This window comes from Buceros rhinoceros, unplaced genomic scaffold, assembly GCF_000710305.1.
Source record: "Buceros rhinoceros silvestris isolate BGI_N320 unplaced genomic scaffold, ASM71030v1 scaffold7501, whole genome shotgun sequence".
NCBI classification, from domain to species: domain Eukaryota; kingdom Metazoa; phylum Chordata; class Aves; order Bucerotiformes; family Bucerotidae; genus Buceros; species Buceros rhinoceros.
In genome coordinates, this window is record NW_010394802.1 from 36,769 (window position 1) to 56,780 (window position 20,012).

At 41.0% G+C, this 20,012-nt stretch overlaps 1 protein-coding gene across 1 annotated transcript in view; it reads left to right on the plus strand.

Annotated features, from left to right (window-relative positions):
- GRAMD4 (GRAM domain containing 4) overlaps positions 1-20,012 on the plus strand; it is a 50,902-nt gene that overhangs the window by 12,591 nt on the left and 18,299 nt on the right. The window contains exons 3-4 of the mRNA XM_010145335.1: positions 11,045-11,165; positions 19,066-19,127. Of these exons, the coding sequence (XP_010143637.1) occupies positions 11,045-11,165; positions 19,066-19,127 (183 nt within the window). The remainder of the gene's footprint in view (positions 1-11,044; positions 11,166-19,065; positions 19,128-20,012) is intronic.

Here is a 20,012-nt window from a genome sequence, read left to right on the forward strand (position 1 = left end):
GTCCTGTTCTGTGGGAAAATGCTAATATCTCCTTGAACAGCCACAGTGATTGCTTGCAACAAATTGACTATGAAGTTAGTCCAATTACTGTGTCAGAACACCCTTGGTGTAATTTCTCATGATGTGAGGGTCAAACACCTGCTCCAGTAGCAGAGCTAAAGAAGAGGAAAAATCTCACTGCGCTGGTTTTGCTGTCTTCTTGCTGACCTGGCAGCCTATAGTCACCTTTGGTTCAGAAATCTCGAAGGAGAATAAAGAGTTAATTAAGTAGCAGGTGAAGACTTGGTGACAGTAAGCAGCTGCTGTGTATATCTGAGCCACCCAAATACTGGCTGTGGTCCTTAGTAGCCAGTCCTTGCTAGATGGTCAACGCAGGCCAAGGGATCCTGATGCTGCAGCATGCCCTCCTAAATAAAGCATGCTGATGCTGGTGAACACTGAGACTCTTGTGACCGTGGAGCTTACTCTGGGCTTCTCCCACTCTTTAGCCCTTTCTCTAAGTCTTCCTTTCTTTCAGCTTAAAATCCTGGAGTCCCAGATGCTAACAGAGGTGTTCCTGGGAGATCTGCATGTGTCCCTCAAGCTTAGGGAGTTCCTGTGATGAGGACTGCGGTTCGCATGTGGTGACTGATGGGGAATCTTCCTGATCACTTTCCCTGGACACCCGGGGAAGCTGCAGTGAAAAGACATGAGTCCAGGCTTTGCTGCAGAGCTGTCTGTTCACCAGAGCTCTTGCTTGCTTAGTACTAACCATTTTTTAAAAGTTTGTTCTAAGTGTAACTTAAGACTAGGAGGCTTCTCAAAAACTACAGAAAGTTTCACAGAATCATAGAATCGTCTGGTTGAAAGAGACCTTTAAGATCATTGAGTCCAACCGTTCCCCCTGCACTGCCAGGGTCCCTAAACCATGTCCCTCAGCACCACATCCACACGTTTTTTAAGAGGTGTAGGAAAGGTTTTGTTTATACACAGAGATGCTTACGTGGTGCACCATGTGTTTTGAGTTCATATATAACCTTTCCAGACAAAACAGTCTGCAAAACTCTGGCTTCATTTTCCTGGAAGCATTGTTGGAAGAGGCAATTGCGAACAGGTTAGAGCACTTGCCTATTGTTTAAGGGGCCTAGATACAGATGAAGGAGGATTCAGATCTCCATTTTTCATCTGCAAGGACTCTGCTCTGACAGATGGAGGATGTGCTCTTGCTTGCTCTCAACTTGGCTTCCAAGAGCATAAGGTTCACAAGCCCAAGGGAGAGTGAAAGGATGCAACTCCTGCCCAGTGTGGCAGCAGGCTGCAGTCCTGCTCCAGGCCTGGCTTGTGCCATCTGTCTTCCTCATTGAGCAAAACATGTGAACGGTGGTGGTGTGAAGATGCCAGAATGCTGGAGGGCCCAGCCCAGGAGGATCACATGCTGTGACACCGCCTTTTTGTGGGGCTGGTAAACCAAAGTGCAGCACTGTGCTGACAGAGATGTATTTTTTTTTTAGTTCCTTCACCAGCTCAAACAGATGCCGCCTATGCATCGCATTATGTAGGTGGGTTGTGCTCTTGCTTCGCCTTTTTTTGAGTGTCCAACTTGGCTTCACGAATTGTCAAGTTGGTGTGAAAGCTCAGGCAGGGCAGTGGTCAGCACTGCTGTACCTGCCCCTTTTGTATAACCAGGCCAGAGATTTTGGGAGCACCATGTAGAACCTGCCCTTCCCTGCTTATCTTGGTAACATAAAAGCCTTGGAAGACCCTGCTCCTATTCCTGAGCCAGAGATTGAAATGTTTATAGCCTGTTTCATGTCTGCCAAAAACAGGGAGTGAAAATAGTTCTTGCAATAATAACAACATTTTTGCAGTTCCCTTCTTTTTAGATGGATTCTGCAACTCTTCTGGCATTTTTAGTCTCTAAAATTTCTGAAAATTCATAGAGCAGCAGTAATTTTCATGACTTTTAAGCTGGAAAAAGTCTATCTTCCCACTTGATGTTTTGAGAAGGGAATCTGTCTCAGTAAGCTATTGATTTTTAAGATAGTTTGGCTATTTTCAGACAGTTTAATTTAAAATCGTTCTCTAATGAAAGGAAAATGATTCTTTGATTGTTGTAACACAATAAAGCTCCACTGAGAACACTATGTAAAGTTACTGATTGGTTGTTAACATAACTATTTTGTACATACCATACTAATGACATCTTAATTCTTTCTAACCTCACCCACTTGAAGTGGGACATAACAGGAATAGTGAGAGAGGAGACTAGACTAGTTTGCATGGAGGAAGAAGATCTTGTCAAATATGATGTGCTTTGTAAATCAGGCCCCCTCACAAGAAATAGAAGGACACTTCATATGAAACTCTGCTGTTGAAGTACCCTGTACGCATATGCAAAGAGACTCAAAAGTGGTCCTCAAAAACTATGCTGCTGTAATTATTGGAGCAGGAGTTCTGCCTTTGGAAGAGCAGAGAGAGGCACAGCAGAATGATGGAAACGAAACAAGAAAAAAGAAGGATTGTTTAACTGCCAAATCTGTGTTAGGGGTTTTTTAAGGCAAATTGGCCCGACTGTTTCCAAATATGACATGTCACTTTTTTGTTTTGATGTGTGCCAGTTAACCAGACTGAGCTGGAGAAAGGGTATAGTGAAAATGTGGGTTTTATAATTAACTGTTTAATTTCTCCACTCTACCAAAACACCTACATACAATGGGGTAGGGAGGGGGAAAGGATAAGCACTCAATAAATGTAGCTCATTGTAATGTTTCTGTCTGCTTTTTGGGCTTTTTATAGAATCATAGAATGCTTTGGGTTGGAAGGGATCTTCAAAGGTCACCTAGTCCAACCCTCCCTGCAGTGAGCTGGGACATCCGCAACTAGATCAGGTTGTGCAGAGCCCCATCTGCACCGACCTTGAATGTTTCCAGGAATGGGGCATCCACCACCTCTCTGGGCAACCTGTGCCAGTGTTTCACCACCCTCATTGTAAAAAAAAGTCTTCCTTATATCTAGTGTAAATCTCCACCCTTTCAGTTTAAAACCCTGTCCTGTCACAACAGGCCTTGCTAAAAAGACTGTCACAATCTTTTTTATAAGCCCCTCTTAAGTACTGAAAGGTTGCAGTAAGGTCTCCCCTGACCCCAATATTCCTATCAGAAAATCCCTTTCCCCCCCTTTTTCTGTATGAAAGATTTGTACAAACAACAAAGAGGCTTGATCACAGGGGAAAACATTAAATTGACAAAGGAAGATGTTCTCAAATGCAAAAAACCCCCCAAATAGTTCTTCCTTCAGTTTTCCTTCTTTGCTGACTTGTTTTGCTTGTTTTGGTGTGTGGTTGTTTTTTTTCCCCTTACCTGATTAACATTTGGATGTCTGTCTTCACAGAGTGACTGAGCAGAGATCAGCTGAAGTTAAAGTAGTTCAGGATGAGTCTTTTGGAATGGTAGGAAAAGAAATTTCTGAGTAAGGGGAAATAAAACTTTATTGAGGATTCGTGGTGTAGCTGAATGTGTGGAGGATGCGTTTTGATCCTATATAGAAGTAGATCACGTGAGGTGCTGCATGTTGAGGTGGTGGGGTTTTTTGCGCTTACTCTTGATTTGGCCGCTAAGTGTTCATATATGACAATTTGCCTCCTCAGTGTTGCATCACAAAATGCCTATGACAAGATAAAGAGAAAAAATATACTCTGATCTTTGCGCCTGAGTTGTCATACAGAACACCGGAGTTGACAAAGTCTTAGAGCTTCTGCCTTCTATTTAACAGGACCTTCCCTTAATTTACTTATTTTAAAAACTAAATGGTGTGTTATGGAGTCCACAATAAAACATCGTTACCAAAACAAATTCCGAGGAAGCACTTGGAAAAAGAAGGATCAGTGATGCCGAAACACATCATTATGCCCCGCCAAGTTCACTTGTGGCTTTTCTGAATTAAAGGGAATAGAAAAAAAAGTCTAGGGTGGAACGTAGGTTGCCTTTAGTCTCTTCGTGTGAAAGCATTGCTGGACTTCGTTTGCACTGTTGTATTGAATCATCTTGGTAGAAGTATCTAGTACTGTTGTAGTAGGAAGGATTTTCTAAAACTCATCAGATGATGTTACAGTCAGGCTGCATCTCCCACTCTTTACCCACTGTTGCTGCTGAGATGGCTCTCTGACCACTTGCTGTCCAGATCTGGAAAAGCTGTGAAAAACAAGAAGACTGGTATCTGTTTTGCAAGAGACCACGTAACCACACAAGACAAAGGTAGGGTTAGACAGTCAACATGGATTTTGGGGCTTGGTAAAGGGAGATTTTTAGGTTGTTCTTTCTTAAAATGCGAAGAGTAGTCCTTCTAAGCAGGTGAGCTTTGTGCTTCGCAAGCGAAGTGTAGAAGTCCAAGCATGAAAGAGGACATGAACTTAGGAGCTGACTTAAAGAAGAAGGGACAACTAATAAAGTGGAGCTGTTAGAACAGTGCCTTAGGCAAGCCATTTTTTTTCCCAAGCAACTGGCACACAAAGTAGAATATCTTGCAAAGTCTTTATCTGAAGTCTTTTGAATAGATTTGTGGCAAGTCTTTGGCAGTCTGTGTGGTTCTCAAGTCACTGGTGGAAAGGACATAAGCCCTGGGGAAGAAGAGTCAGAGATTAGAAAAAAAAACGGGTAACAACAAATAGTACGCAACTGTATCCAGGTATGGCTATGAACAATGAACTTGTCTCCAGAGGAGTATATAAATTATGAAATAACTGTTAACAGGTAAAAAACAGGTTAGGGATTTCCATTGTGGGTCCTTCCTCTGTCACTGCTTGTTGGTCAGACAATGTTCTTTGTCTTTGCTTTGTCACAAGTGGTGGAGCCATTCCGTGTCTTTCAGAGCACTGCCATTTGCTGCTGGAGTTTAAGATAAAGACACTTCAGTGTCTGTGATGATGAAAACAGGCATGTTTTCAGACTTTACACCTCGGAGCTCCTGATAAAATACCAGCTCTCTATAGGAGCTGGGAGTCTGGCGAGGGTAGAAGCTGCTTGCACTGGAGAAAACTTCCAATGTCTGGCTCCACCAGCGTGCCTGGTGATGTCCAGTGTCTGGGTGTGGCTGGGATTTAGGGTGTTTAGTACCGGTTAAACAACATACTTGAATGCCAGTAATGTTCAAAGGATTGTAGGGAGATTTGCCGTAATTAACATAGACAGGTTATTTCTGTCTCGTTAAGTACTGGTGTTTCCCTATGTAAATATGACAGGGTGCACATACGCTTTTTGGGATTTCTAGTTTCAGTCTCCTTAGATTTAACACTAAACTGATGTAGTAGCTAGAAACTCTGGTCTATAGTCTCTAGCTGTGCTCAGAAAGATACATTTTTGTGGTCGCTTTGTCCCGGAGTGAGGGCTTTTACAGCGTACCTGTAGACCTGCGGTGGAATGCTATTATGTAAAACAGCTACTGGGAGACTCCCTAATCCACCTCCAATCCCCGCATTAAGGGAAACATCCGCTTTAGTGCACATGCAGTATTCAATTAGAAATCCAACCTGTGCCGCACCTTCCCCGCCTGACGTACAGTCCTTCTCTTCTGAACACTGCTCGGGTACTGTTCAGTCTCACCTGCACTTTGGTATTTAAAAGCTTTTTATCAAAATGTTTTTTATAAGCTTGTGTGTTCTGGGGAGCAAACGGAAATTTCTCAGTTCCTCTACTGGCTGATGGCATACAATGGTTCAGTGAAATCGAGCTTATCTTTTAACAATTACATGGCATCAACTAAACTTCTTGAATTGTTAACTTTAAATGATCAAATTCTTAGAGTGCAGAAGTGACAATTGTGTTACACCAAATACAGGATAAAATACTGCAGAAAATCTGGTCCTTTTTTTTTTTTCAGTAACTTGTGAGATGCATTGCTGGTGGTTTTTGTTCCTAAGGGGTCAACTCTCCGAGGGTTTACAGTGCAATAATATGCAAATTAAAAGTAGTTAAAACACTGTTGTTGCCTTTTCTCACATTTTTCTCTCATTTTAAAAAATGAAATGTTATCCAGAAATTGTCATGCTTTTCTACACAAGTTGACTTTTTTAGAGAGATTTTTAAAGCATTTTTTCAGGGTCACACTTGCTGTCATGACCTAAAGGGTTGCTCAGCCAGCAGGTATATAGAGATTGTGCCTGTGGTTTGGTAGGATTCTGTAACATACAAGGACACAGAGATTTTTTTTTTTAATCTTAAGTTTTTTTATTTCTTTTTTGTTTATTACAGATTTCCACTGTAATAGAAATCACCACTAGCAACTATAGCTGTGATTAGTAAAGTGAACGTGTATATATACACATATGTATGGATGAAAAAATATGTGTGTATATGTAATAAATATATGTATATAAAGGCATTATAAATTATGGGCATCAATCAATACTGCGACAGCAACCAAGTAGGTGCTACACTATTACAGGTTACTACAAACTTATTACTAGTGAAGCAAACTTAACAATAATATAGCAGCAGAAATACTTAACATAGATCATTCACATGAGCATACATATGTATGTTCACAAAAATACCAGTATCAAGCTTTTTAGGCAGATCTCAGAAGGTGCCAGATCATCCCAGAGCAGAGGACAAGCCGATCGCAGAGGGGTAACTAACCATCCCAGAAGTGGGAGGACAGACCGAACTCTTCTCGGCAAGATTCTGAGATCTCTTTGCAAGTTTCTGCAGAGAGTTCAACCTATTTAAGAAAAGAAAAGTAGAGAGAGAAGCTTTATTTGGGATAAAAATTAAGTAATTTTTATATCATAGAGAAACAAAGAGGTGTAGGACACCACCACTTCAGCAGCCCATAGATGCTATTAATTTACGATTTTTTTTCACTGGAATAGCCAATATTTGTTGATGTTTTCTGTTCTCCAAGGCCAATTTTCTTTTTCCAGACTGTTTTCCTGTTCTTGCAGATAGACCAGCCAATGGCAGTGACCAATTCTTAGTTTCTTGAATGTTTTCCCTTTTTTTCCAGGCTATTTTTCACCTTTTCAGATGATAAGTTGCTGTTACAGTTCCTTGTTTTCATGCTTGTTGATGGTATCTCACGCTGTCTCCAGTTTCTAGGTACCCAGATGTGTACTTCAGGGAGGCCAGCTGCACCTCTCAAGGATGCTTCTGCTTTCCAGGTCTAGTTCCCAGACTGGCTGGCATTTTCTCTGTCAGTTTTTTGACAGACATTTTATTCTGTTAGTAGTTTTTCCGTTCTAATCGACGTTATGGCAGGTCACATCACCTGCACTTCCAGTTAAGATGTGCACTGAGCCTCTTGTATTTTAATGTTTCTTGCCCAGCAGGAGATAGGAAGCTGTGATTGATATTCCTGGGAAGGAAATTATGGAAGCTGATTAATCTTGGAGCTGAAGCTTGACCTTTTATGTTTTACTCTTTTATGTGTTTGTGGAGGGAGAAGGATGCTTGAATTTTTTCTGTCGGAAGGTGAATCCAAGGATTGCTCTGTTCTCATCATCAAGGAGGATACTCATCTGTGAAGCTCAGCAGATAAATACCATTGTGAAACATTCTTACAGGTTCTTCTCAAGGGTCTGCGACCCCTGCTTTTTGTAGCCAACTTCACTCGTTATGCAGGAGCCGCCCTCAGGACTAGAGAAGTGTCATCTAAGTTCAGTCCAGTTTGGCCAAATTATAGATTATTTCAGGGGAGAGAGTGAGGAAGGACATTATTATTTTTTCGTCCTCTCTCTGGGGTTCTGTTGCTTAGCAAACTTTAGAGTATCTAACTAACCAAACACAAAGGTTTTACAATGCCAGACCACACTGCTGCCAAAGAAGCAGTAAATACCACTTGAAAGAGTTGGAGGCACCAGAGGAGTCATAGTGGGGTGGATTTGAATTGCAGTCTTGTATGTGAAAGTTAGGAAATGCTGTAAAATGTGAAGGTGTGACAATTCTTAATGATGAGGTGCTGTATTTTTTTTGTTTGTTTGTTTATTAGGAGTTCTACCTCGTTCATTGTGTACCCTTTAACTCTGCCTCTTTGCATAAAGAAATTCTGCATCTCTGGAACTGATTATCCTCCTGGTGTTCAAGTTTCTGGGGGTTTTGTTTTTAATAGAACAAGATGTAGCATTATCAGAACAGCTGGAATTAAGGAAACTGGAAGATCTGAGTAGACTTTCAAGGGCACTGAGGTTAATTTATGCTACTTGTGGTTTTCTTATATACACACAATGCATAGTCACTTCTTCTCAAAAAAAAAAAAGTGCATAATGAAGAAATTTTTCCCTTTAATGGACTTGAGAAGATAACATCCCCATCAAGCTTTGGAACTTTTTGTAATATCTTCATGATATTGCACAAGCCCCAGTGCTTTTGGAGTGCGACAGATGTTTCCCTTCATCTGTGTGCATGCTTTCGTTCTGGAACAAGGCGACCCCTTGAAAGTAGGGTAAACTAATTAAAATCGTAGTTTTCTGGTTGGATTTAAAATCCCCTGTGGACACATAATTAGGAACTGCTCCATGTGTAGGTATGCTCTTATGTCCACATCTTCAGATTTATTTACAAGAGAGACAATACCTGCTGCAACAGTAAAAGTTCACTACCCTACCCTTGGGAATAAATTTCGGTTTTAGTTGCTGGAGGGTTACTTGGTTTCTGTGCTCCAATTCTTCTTTCTGGGGCCACTAACAAAGCATCAGTGAGGAGATGTCAGCAGTCCCTTATGTTTGGTGGAGTTCAACCTGTAGCCTCACAGTGGAAGGTGTTGTGTTGTCCTCTTGATCTCTGTGTCTTTTTCCCATCTCTCCTAATTCTGTTCTCTAAACCTTTTGGTGTCACAGGAGTGCAGATGATCTACCACCACTTAAGTTGCATAGTGGATAAAATCATTGGATGTACTGCTCAAGGGCCTCCTGCAAGGAGGGATAGTTTATCAATTCTGAATATTTGCAGTAGGGCTTCAGACCTTCTCAAAACATATAGTGACTGGAGTCAGAGCAGCTCAGATCTCAAAATTATCTGATTATCAAAGATTTACAAGGCAATATGTGAAATGAAACAGTAGGGGTTGCTGGAAGGTAGAACATAATACACAAATCTTGTAAAACGACCCCTGTGTCTGTGTTGATAGTGGAATTAGCAAGTATTTTCTGTTCTGGTTTGCTTTAACCTTGAAATACACCTGCAGTTCTCCTATCTGTTGTTGACATTGGGCTTAAAAACCAGCCCAGAGATCAAAACGTAGAGGAATTTTTTTGTTTAAAAAGAAAAAAAAAAAAAAGAGAGATTCCCCAAAAAAGTGTTTTCCTTTTGTCATGTCTCTGGGTAGAGCGATCAATGATAGTGACTCCATTGTAGCTCTAGAGTAAAATAAGGTCATGAACAAGGATTCTGCCAGTCACAAAAAAGCAAGGCTGATTAGCCACAAAAAAGCCTTGTCTGTAGTTGATACTAACTTCTCATAAAAAAAGTTATGAGTGTGTTTATATGTGTTTGTATAAGTGACTATATGTGTGTATGTATATATATTTATATATAAAATTTTTACACGAAGGTTAGTAGGGTACACTGTAACCTTGGAAAAGGGTAAAAATTTGAACTTGGTTCCTTGTCTTATGACCCCTTGTAGTACGATTCCCCCTCACTCGTGGGGTACTTGATACAGGGTCTCCCCTCTTTAGGTCACGTATCAATACATTGGAAAAGTCAAATGCGGGTTGCAAAGGGTAGCGTACCAAAGCATCGATGCCCCCCTCCCCATTAACACTTCTGGTTCCTGCCACCCCTGTTCTCTGGGGTCAACAATAACAATTACTTCCTACAGTGGACCAGAGCATTGAGGCATCCTTTGGTGCACCTGTCTCCTACTCCCTGCCCCCTTATTGTTTTGGATAATTGATCAGTCTTCTTAAGATCTGGTACACTTGTGACTCAAAAAGAGGAATGCCAGACCCTCCAGAACACTGAGAGAGGTCAATTCTTTTGGACACTATAAATAGTGATCCAAAATGAGCCCCTTTTTGAGCTCTCTTGGATCATGGGAGGCTGCATCTAGCCTCTCCCCTGAGCTGGGACGGCTCTCAAGATCTTCTGCTGGTGAGGCCAATACAAGGCCTGGGTGAGGACCACCTCCTCGAAACTCAGCTGTCGCCTTTTGAGTAATGCCGATGCATTGTGAGTGTTTAAACTCGAAGAGGGAAATTTTGACTGTAGGGTAGCCTTTTTTCTCCCATGTCTCCACCTATTTAGCTGTTTTGCTTTACGCATTTGAGAGCGGGCTTTGTATCCAAGTATTTCTGATGGTTTGTATGTCTGTCTTTAGGTTTTGTGTTTATACATACATATTCTGATTTAAGGTACCTTGTAGAAAGTTTGCATGAATCTTGTCGTTCTTGAATCTGTAATCAAGTCACTGGTTTACTTTGTTAAATCGCTTGCCAGTTCTTAAATTTGTTAATCATGAAGTGCTACTAAGATCCAACCCCTTTGCTTTACCTTATATTAGCACTCCAGTTTGAATTATCAAATCAAACCGTGTAAATATTTTCATCCATGACACCCCTTATTAGAACTGTAAGATATTCAGGTCCCTAATGGGGCCTTCTGATATATAAAAATACAGGGGTGCTAGGAATTGATTGATAGAGGGTTATATGACATCATATAACTTTGTATGAGTTTATGGGTTTGGGTTTTTTTCTATCCATAGACATGGGTGAAGAGACCTTTTTTTTTCGTGTTATGATTGCTGGATTTAGCAATAAACAGCCTTTTCTGCTGATTATTTCTTTGAGGGATATGTGAATGATAGGTATGTGATGTTTTATTTAGATAAAGGTAGCTTAAGGTTGTTTTTTCTTGCTTTAACAATTTTAAATAAGCATTTTGTACATGATACAGATGTGTACTTTTTATGAATTCTTTCTGGCCCTTGATTACTTGCTTTTTCTGGTGAATATATTTGGGTATAGCACAGATGTAAAAGAAAAAAAGCACCTCATCTGTCATAATTAGGTTATAATTTTCTTATAGAAATACTTCAGAGTAACTGAATCTTTTTCTTCTCCCTTAATTAACAGAGGAGGAGCTCAGAAAGCTGAGAGAAGAAACAAATGCTGAAACATTAAGGCAGGAGCTAGAAAAGGAACGGCAGAGGAGATTAGAACTAGAACAAAAAGTCAATGAAATACTTAAAGCAAGGTAAGAGAAATATCTAAAGCAAGGTAAGAGAAATATCTTCACTGTAAACTGAAAGCCACTTGAGATCTCTGACTGTCTGAGGAGTTCTGGTGAAAACATCCATTTCCAGCCTAGGTTCCCTTGAAATGTATTAGCAGCTCACACAGAGAGAAGCTGTCTGTGTATTCCTTGCGCACCCACGTACTCCTGAATTACTTGACTGTATGTACTGCCCTAGCTACAGAGGTGTCCTGACACTTGTCTAATTTGGGATATCTACCTTCTCTGATGCTCTCCCTCTGGGAACTCACATACCTGGAGCGTGCACTGTGTGCTACTGAATGCCATTGCATATGCTTTGGCTCTTCAAACCTTGTGTCATCTCCAGACTGCCCAATCCTTGTTACTCCTGTTCTAGCACCAGGAAGAACATCCCAGTACCACCGCACAACCCTAACTGTGTGGGATTGACTGGCATTTGAGCCTTGTTTGCCACTGCAGTGACAAGTGGAAACATGCCTCCCAATACCCCTGAGTCCCTTCAGCCTTGAGGACACTCACCTTCATGATGCTAAGTATCACATTTGATGTTGTCTCTTCTTAGTCTGCCTAACTGCAGGTATTTTAGATCTTAAGACTATAGCAGCTGCGTGGTGGCTTTGGTCTAGATCACTTGCATGTGTAGTTAGTTGCCTGTGTTATCTTCCTCAGCAGTAGGTAAGATTACTTAACCGAGCAGTAAGACCTGTGGTTCACATCAACTACTGTCATCAGCAGATAGTGCAGGCTGAGTTGGTAATTGTGTGCTGCCACTTAATGTAGAGGTGGCAAGCAAGTACAAACAGGCAAAACTTTTTGCTTGGATGTGATGTTTCCCAAATGTCATACAGACTCTTCCTAGCTGGCTGCTTCCTCTGTACTCATCCAGAGTGTAAAAATGCCTTTCTGGTCAGGCCAGTAGTCCACATTCACTGGTGTTCTGTAGGAATGGAAATAGAAGCCATTTGTAGGAAATGTCGTTTTCTGTGGTCTGCTTACCTCCTACTTCTATAGAATCATGGTATCATTTAGGTTGGAAGGGACCTTTAAGATAATTGAGTCTAACAGTTAACCTAATGCTGTCAAATCCACCACTAGACCATATCCCTAAGCACCACATCTACACATCTGGGGATGCTGACTCCACCACTTCCCTGGGCAGACTGTTCTCATGCTTGACAACCATCTCTGTAAAGAAATTTTTCGTAATACCCACCCTAAACCTCTCCTGGTGAAACCTGAGGCCATTTGCTCTTGTCCTATCACTTCTTACTTGGAAGAACAGACTGACCCCCACCTCACTCAACTTCTTTTCAGGTAGTCATAGAGAGTGATAAGATCTCTCAGCTGCCTTTTCTCCAGGCTAAACAATCACAGTTCCCTCAGCTGCTCCTCATAAGCATCCACAAACACTGTATTTAGGGGCGTCAGAAGGTACATTGCTGTCTTTTCATTCCGGTATCTCTTTGCAGACCTGTTGTACATGGTTTAACCGCCTCTCGAAAGTGCTGGAGTTATCTGCTTTTGGAAGCTATGGAGGCAATATGTTACAGAAGTCTCTTCTTAACTCCGAAGAAGCAATTTATTGTCTTTCATTTTTAACAGATTTCTTAATGGTTTCAAGAAGTGCCCCATGGTTACAGAATTGTGAGATTTCTTGAATACCTTCTCAGCACTGGTCACCCTTGGTCAGTCCTTTCCTCTCTTCTCTGCAGACTAAAGAATTCTAGCTTTTCCAGTGTCTCCTTGAGAGTACTCCATCCCTTTTGTCAATTTAGTTGCCATTCTTTTAACTGTTTTGCCTTAAGGTGAAGTATCCAGAGTGTAGGTTCATCAAGGCATTAGACAGAAGATAAATTAGGCCTTTTCTCTTATCCTCAGTGCCCAGTACAGTGGGAGTTTTTTAGCTTATGTTTTGCGCTGATGGTTTTCCAAAATTACTGGTTCCGTGCAACGTTGGTCTGTGTTACAGCCTTGTCCCAAGCTGTCAAATTTCATGCTTAGAAGGGGCGCTGTGAGGTCCTTGTGGAGGAGTCTTGTTCCCAAGCCAACCACGTGACATGCACTGGGAAGGTGATGTGAACTGTTCTGATGTGTTTTTCTGGGCTTTTTTCAGTGATGTTTTATTGTTCCACTTACAGCTGGGAAGTGGGAGTGCACTTTTATTGCCTATGCTGATTGGCCTGCTGTATGCATGTATACCTTGCATTTTGTGTCTAGACTGATATTGAGTGGGCTACTGGTGACAGTGGAAGAGGACAAACTTGGACCCATCCTGAGGCTGAGATTATCTGTTAGCTCAATAACTGCAGTACAAAGCAATGAGGTTTTTCTACTCTTCTGTATTATTGGCAGATAAAACGGACAGTTCAGGATACCTTCTTGTCTGTGACTTGCTGCCTTGAAGAAGTTGCTTGAGAAGCAAATTCCACATACTTGTCTTTAGCACTGGTGTAGGCCTTCAGGGCTTCTCCCAAGAACAGGTATGCTTGGGCTCTAGGTCACATACAGAGAAGGGGGAGAGTTATCCCATCATTGCTGGGAGTCCTGGAGAAGGATGAGGAGCCATCTTCCTCTGCAGGAAGGTATCCATCTTTCTACCCTGTTTCAGAGTGATGAGGATTTCCCAGGGTCTGGTATGGCCCGCTGCAGCTTGTGAGTACGTGCATTTTACAGAATGAAGAGTTCGAAGGTCCTTGTTTATCAATATTAGTGTCAACTTCTGTGACTTGTTGAGTTCTGGACAACAGCAAATCTCTCACGCATGCCATTGCTAAATTAAGGTAGGATGACTCCTCTGCCTCAATGCTGTACTCCCATTCAGATATCCTAAGGATTACTTGGGTAATCCTTGGACTGCTTGGGTACTGCACTTGGGAATTACATGCAGCTGGTTATCACCTTTACCTGAGACTTTTCCTAACTAGTCTTATTAATATTCTAAACTTTTTAGGACAGACAGGTATGTGTGTCAAATAAGACTTGGAAAAATTTCCAGTTTCTACCCAGAATTTAAATCAGATTGTCTGCGGTTTTTCTTAACTTGCACTCCACTGAGTGAAATTCTTCTTCACTGCTTTTTATGTTTCTGCACTTCACTGTGGACATTTTAAACTACTTTTTTAGGACTGCAGGCTGACACAAAATACGTAATAGGCCAAATTTACACCTGGTGCAAACTTAATTTTATTAAGCAAAGTAGCTGCAGAAAGTTGTCTCTGCTTATGTCGACAAACCTAAATTTACCTTGCTTCTCACTTAGGTAATTTTTCATACAATCTTTAAATAGATCTGCATATAAATATGTTTGCATATACTCCTTTTTTTGCTTACGACGGTGAAGTACTAATGAAAACCAAACTATGCTGTGGTATAAGAAGGAAAAGACTATTTTAATAGTTGCCGTATTCAAAAGTATTTGTGAAGTAGGTCAATACGTGTAGCTATTTAAATACATGCTGCGAAGTGTTCAGCAAGGAGAAAACGAGCTAACAGTCTACCTTTTTTTTTTAATTATTAGTGAAGAACGTGGGCTTCTTCCATTCAGCTGTGCATGGAGAGGAGTGGAAGAAGAGGATTTTTAGTGGTTTTGTTTGTCACGGTTTTCATTGTCTGTATATCTCAGTATTCAGAAACGTGGTGACCTCAGCTGAAGTTTCCCGTGGATGCACTTCGGTACATCCCAGCGTTTGGTATGATAGCTGAAGCTTATGACATTTTGCTTATGGAACAATGTGTAAATAATTTGGAATAGTCTGTGTGAGCAATGCTTGTTTAGTGTAAATCGAGGGCAGTTGCTGCCTTATTTAACAAATCATGAGCTAGCTCCATCACAGAGGAAAAAAAAAATTACAAAAATTTTGCAACAACACCTACCAGCAAGCTGTGACTTGCAAACCTTTTTATTAGTATCATTGTGAGCTATTTTTAAGAGGAGCAGATAGACAGTGTTTCTGCATAAGCCATTATTCCTTCTGTGCGCTTATCTTGGTAACTCTTCCTGGCCTCTTGTTAAACAACATTGTCTTTCACTCTGGTGACGTTTTGAGCATGGCTGACTTTGTCTGTTGAGAAGATGCCTCAGCCTCAGATGGCACTGGAGGCTGGAAATGTTCCCTCTGGGAAGGATCCCCATCAGTCTGCGTCTCTGCACAGGTAGCAGGAACCTGAGACCCAGGTCAAAAGTTTTTTGGCTGGCTGCCGTGCTGCACTGGGTTTGCTGACATTCCCAGATGGCTGAACTTCATGCATGTCTTTTAACTTAATAGATTTGGTGACAGGCTGCTTTTCAAGCATTTCTTCTTAGGTTATTTTCTGCCCATGAACGTTTAGATCTTGTACAGCTTTGGGTTCATGCCGTTTCTGCAGAAACCTTTTATTTTGTTTCGAGAAATTACAAATTAGGACACTAGGAGAGGAGCAAAGGTTTCTGAATGGTTTGGTGTATTTTAATGGGAAGGAGATGCAAAACATGAAAGTGATTTAGCTCAGTTTTGTGACAGCCTCTCAGGTTAAGCAGCCATGCGTACCTGAAAGATATTCTTTAAACTAAGCTGTGAACATACCTCCACTATGCTTATTCTTGCATTTCATTTTTATTTTGCTGACTAGCTTCCACAACAGTTGTCAAAAGAATAAAGATGAGTTGCTAGTGGACTTAGAGTTAGCCTCTAAGAAAACTGCTTTTAATATGTCTGAGAACATCCCAGCAGCAACTGGACCTGTTGTTTGCAGCAAGTCTAGTCTTCATGCAGCTGTTGGCAGTTATTGGGCAGAGTCTGTTGATTTGCATATGCCTCAACTCACAGCTGTATTCAAGGCCTAATATGTACTAAGCAAAAATGTTTATTTAAGATAAATGGCCTTCAGTGTCAAGGCTCCCTTAACTCTTTGCGGTTACAAAAGCTCCCTTAACTCTTTGCAGTTACAAAAATAACACTTTGGTGCTATTTCGTGGGGCAGTATTGAGTGGACCAGTATGTGCTGTTTGTGTTTGAATGGTACATGTGTACTAGTCATGAACAGCTCTAACGTTCATGCTTACCTGACTTCAGTATATTTAAAAAAAAAGGGGTGGGGGGGCAAGAAAAACAAAGGCACTGTTTTTTTTCTCCATTGGCTGAGGTTGCTCTTATCTGTTGTAATCAATCTGTGCTTTTAAATAGGTGCAATCTCTAGTTGCATAATCACGACCTAGCGTCAGGTTGTGGATCAGTTGGCATTACCCTCTTTCTGGGCAGGAAGGATGGTCCCAGAGGAATTAATGCAGCTTGTTTTCTTTGGTCCAGGCTGCAGTTAGGAAGCCAGCATAGGAACACGGCCTTTTGCGTTGTTCTGGGGGCCATTTACTTTTTCCAGCCTTTTAACTGATCTATGGCATGAAGGGTGGTTCAGAAACTGTGGGAAAGAGAATTCCTCCCTTCTGTTAGTGGTCTTCATGTACAGGCTACTTCAAAATGACCTGGTTTTGGGATTGAGCTTCCCGGTGGGTGTAAAAGCCTGAACAATGAATTCAGACAGATTTGGGCCAGGAAGCTGAGAAGTGGCTAATTATAACCTGATTCCCAGGTGCAGTAATGAGCTGTCATTAACCTGATGATTCGTAAAGGTCAAGTTCTTCACAGGGAAGGAGTAACAGGCAGATGGCAAGTAAGACATGGCCAGAAAAAGGGAAACATAAAAGGACCAAGCAGGGCCAAAGCCAAACGATCATGTGTTCCTGATGGAGCCCAGTGAGGCTCCTATCCAGCACTGCTTTTTGTTGAGATTCTTTGGTATTTTTACCAAGAAACATGGGAAGTAATGATGTTCTGCTGCTTCTGAAGATATATCCCAGCTTGTCAAAGGAAGACCCAGCCTTGAAGGCTCTGATGACTGGCAGTGGTGGGATGCCATCTGAGCTCTGTCACTAGAACCGTTCAGGCGTGGCATCCCTCCAGTGCCTTCACATGACTAGAGTGAGTTGATTAAATGACTAGAGTGGATTGAATAACTGGCTCCTGCCTGTGTAACCAGCTTGTGAATGATGGCCTCTTTTCTACCTAAATGTGTCTTCACCTTCAATGAAACATGGTGGCAGCGACATAGTGTGGATGAAAATGCCCACTTTTATGGTGTAACTATCTGATGGGCTGATAGAGGAAAACAAGACACTGCTGTATAATAGTCTGTGCAAATTTTATCACATTCATTCTCTCTAAAGAGACAGAGCTGGAAATGGTGGTGGTTTTTTAGTTTGTATAGAAACTGGGGAAAAGCATCATAGAAATCAAAGTTAAAGTTTAGCTCAAAAAAATAAACTGGTGGAATTTCAAGCGGCTTTTGGAAAGAGGAGTTGCTGCAAATACAGAAATCTTGTGGAAAAGTCCTGAAAGAAACATGAAATCAAAATGCCTTTGAGAGCAGAAGCCATTGAATTCAGCTTCTCCACACTGCTAGATGTCCAGTTATAAATTATAAATCAGTAAATTATTTCTAATTGTGTCTTTTAAAAATGAGTAAGGATGTGGAAAGCTCATTAAATACGAGGAGTGCTTGGGAAGCAAGGAAGGTAATTAGTTCTGTAGTTTCTTTATCATACTCATTGATGTATGCTGACGTTGAGACAGCACTCATTAGTAATGGCCTTTTCCATGTGCAGACAGTACAGCGAGATCTTTCTGTAATGTACTTTACAGAGGTATCTCTGTCTATATTGCTGCAGTCTGCCCGGTACAGTGGGATCCCTCTTCTTGCTCTGTTTGCTGGCTGGCATCCCACTCAGTTCCCTTCCTGAGGAGCAGAAGATGAAGGGAACATTTGAAAGCACCTTTGTTTGATAAACGAGTGCTAATGAAGTTGCACGACCAACACTTTTTTGTTTAAAGCAGTAATCTCTTCAATCACACAACTCCCTGTCAAGTAAAGCTTGCTGTGGCTGGTGTTATGTTGTCAAAGCTGACGCTTTATTGGAAAAATTTTTCTGTAGGATATCTGCATGGATGGCTGAAGACTTTTGGACCGAAGCATGAAATGTTCTGAAGAGAGGTTGGCAGTTGGAGGCTGTGGATAGTGCAAATGTATTTTGAAGCCTTGCATGTGTACAGAACAGCAAAAATATTTGTCTTTTTCAAAACCTATTCACTTCTAATGCATAAGCATATTATTCTTGACTCATTTGGAAAGATGAGACCAACGAGGCCAATGCTACTTTTTTCAATGCTACTTTTCAGTGCTACTTTTTTCAATGCCACATATTCTCAGAACATTTTTGTCTCAGTTTTTCAGATCTTTATTTCAATTTCACAAGTTTTTAAAAAGGTGGTTTTTGAAACCTTTTGGTACCTGTGCAATTCAAGAGCTCACAACATAACATTTTAAATAGTTCTTGATACCTGTTCCTCTCACTGTGAAGGTGGCTGCTGTTTGACTCTAGTAATGGTGGCAGAATCCAAGGTTCGTGCATTGTGTTCATGTGGTTGTGTTCAGTACCATGGTTATCGACTTGTGATATGGAATCCCATTTCATTCAATACTGTGGGAAAGTCGGGGCTCTGAAGAGATTTTCTGGCAGGCATTGCAACGAATATACAATGCAAACACATAAATAATGCAACAAATTTGATACTAAATTATGCAGTGGTTGTAAAATGAAATTGAGCTTTCGGTGATGGGAAATGGCGAAACCCTATCTCTCCTTCCAGAGGATGGTGTTTCCTCACATCCAAAGTGCAATGTGCAGTGAATATTTTGAATCTTGTGAAAGGTATAAGTTTAGTTTTCTGTTGTCATGGTTGAATTATCTCAGGTATGGCAACCGAGGAAGTTCTGCTGCTCACTTTACCTAAAAGGGAAAGCGTTCTTTGTCTGTAGCATTTCACATTTTTTTCTGTTCTCTTTGTAGGACGGAAGAGGTGCCTGCAACACAGCAACCTGCAAAGCCACAGTCACAAGCCAATGGAACAGGTAATCTTTGTCGGGTCTCTGATTCAGCTGGATTTTTTTCACCCCTTTCTTCTGATGCTTAAAAGATGGAACCTTGCTGAAAAACTTGCTGGGTCCTTAAGCAGGCTTCTGAAGAAGCTGAATATGAAAGGCAATTTGAGCAGCTTCTTACCTCTCTGTATGTGATTCTGCATTTACTTTTTGTAGTTGACTCTGCACATCTGAGGAAGGAATTTATTGTGTATTGTAAAGCCTCTAAGAATGTAATGAAACTTGTTTCTTGACTTCATCATTCTTGCATGCCTCGCTGATCCTTGACTTACCAGAAAACAGGTATAATACATAGACAAAATGTTCTATTTTATTCTCAAATACAAAAGCTCTCTTATGCCATTAACTATTATTTCTTCCTTTTTTGAAAAGACAAGACATTCTGGAGCTAGAATAAGCTTAAGAGTTACTAATTTTTTGGACACCTACGTAGTCATCTACATTTCTCAAGCTTCTGCTTATTGTAAATTCAATAGTACAGTGATTTCTGAAAGAACTAAGGCAACAGGCACATTCTTAATCTTTCAGAACACTTGATTCTGTTTTCTGACCACCAGTAGCTTTTTTCTTGCATGCCTAAATGTATCATTTTTCAGCTGTTGTAGTGGCTGATTAATCTTTCATGCCTCTGTTTAAACATATCTTAATTTTATGGAGCTGTGTACAAAGTTTGGTGCTGCAGTAGTTGTAACCAGTGTCTGCTTCGTGACATTGCTGTATTGACCTGAACAGTCTGTCTATTCCTTCTAGACAGTGATTCTCTGAGCTACAGGTAAAGCAAAAGGTGATTGTTTTGTTCTCACTTGAGCTGCTTTAAGGCTTTTACCCTTTTATTATTTCCTTATACCCACATAT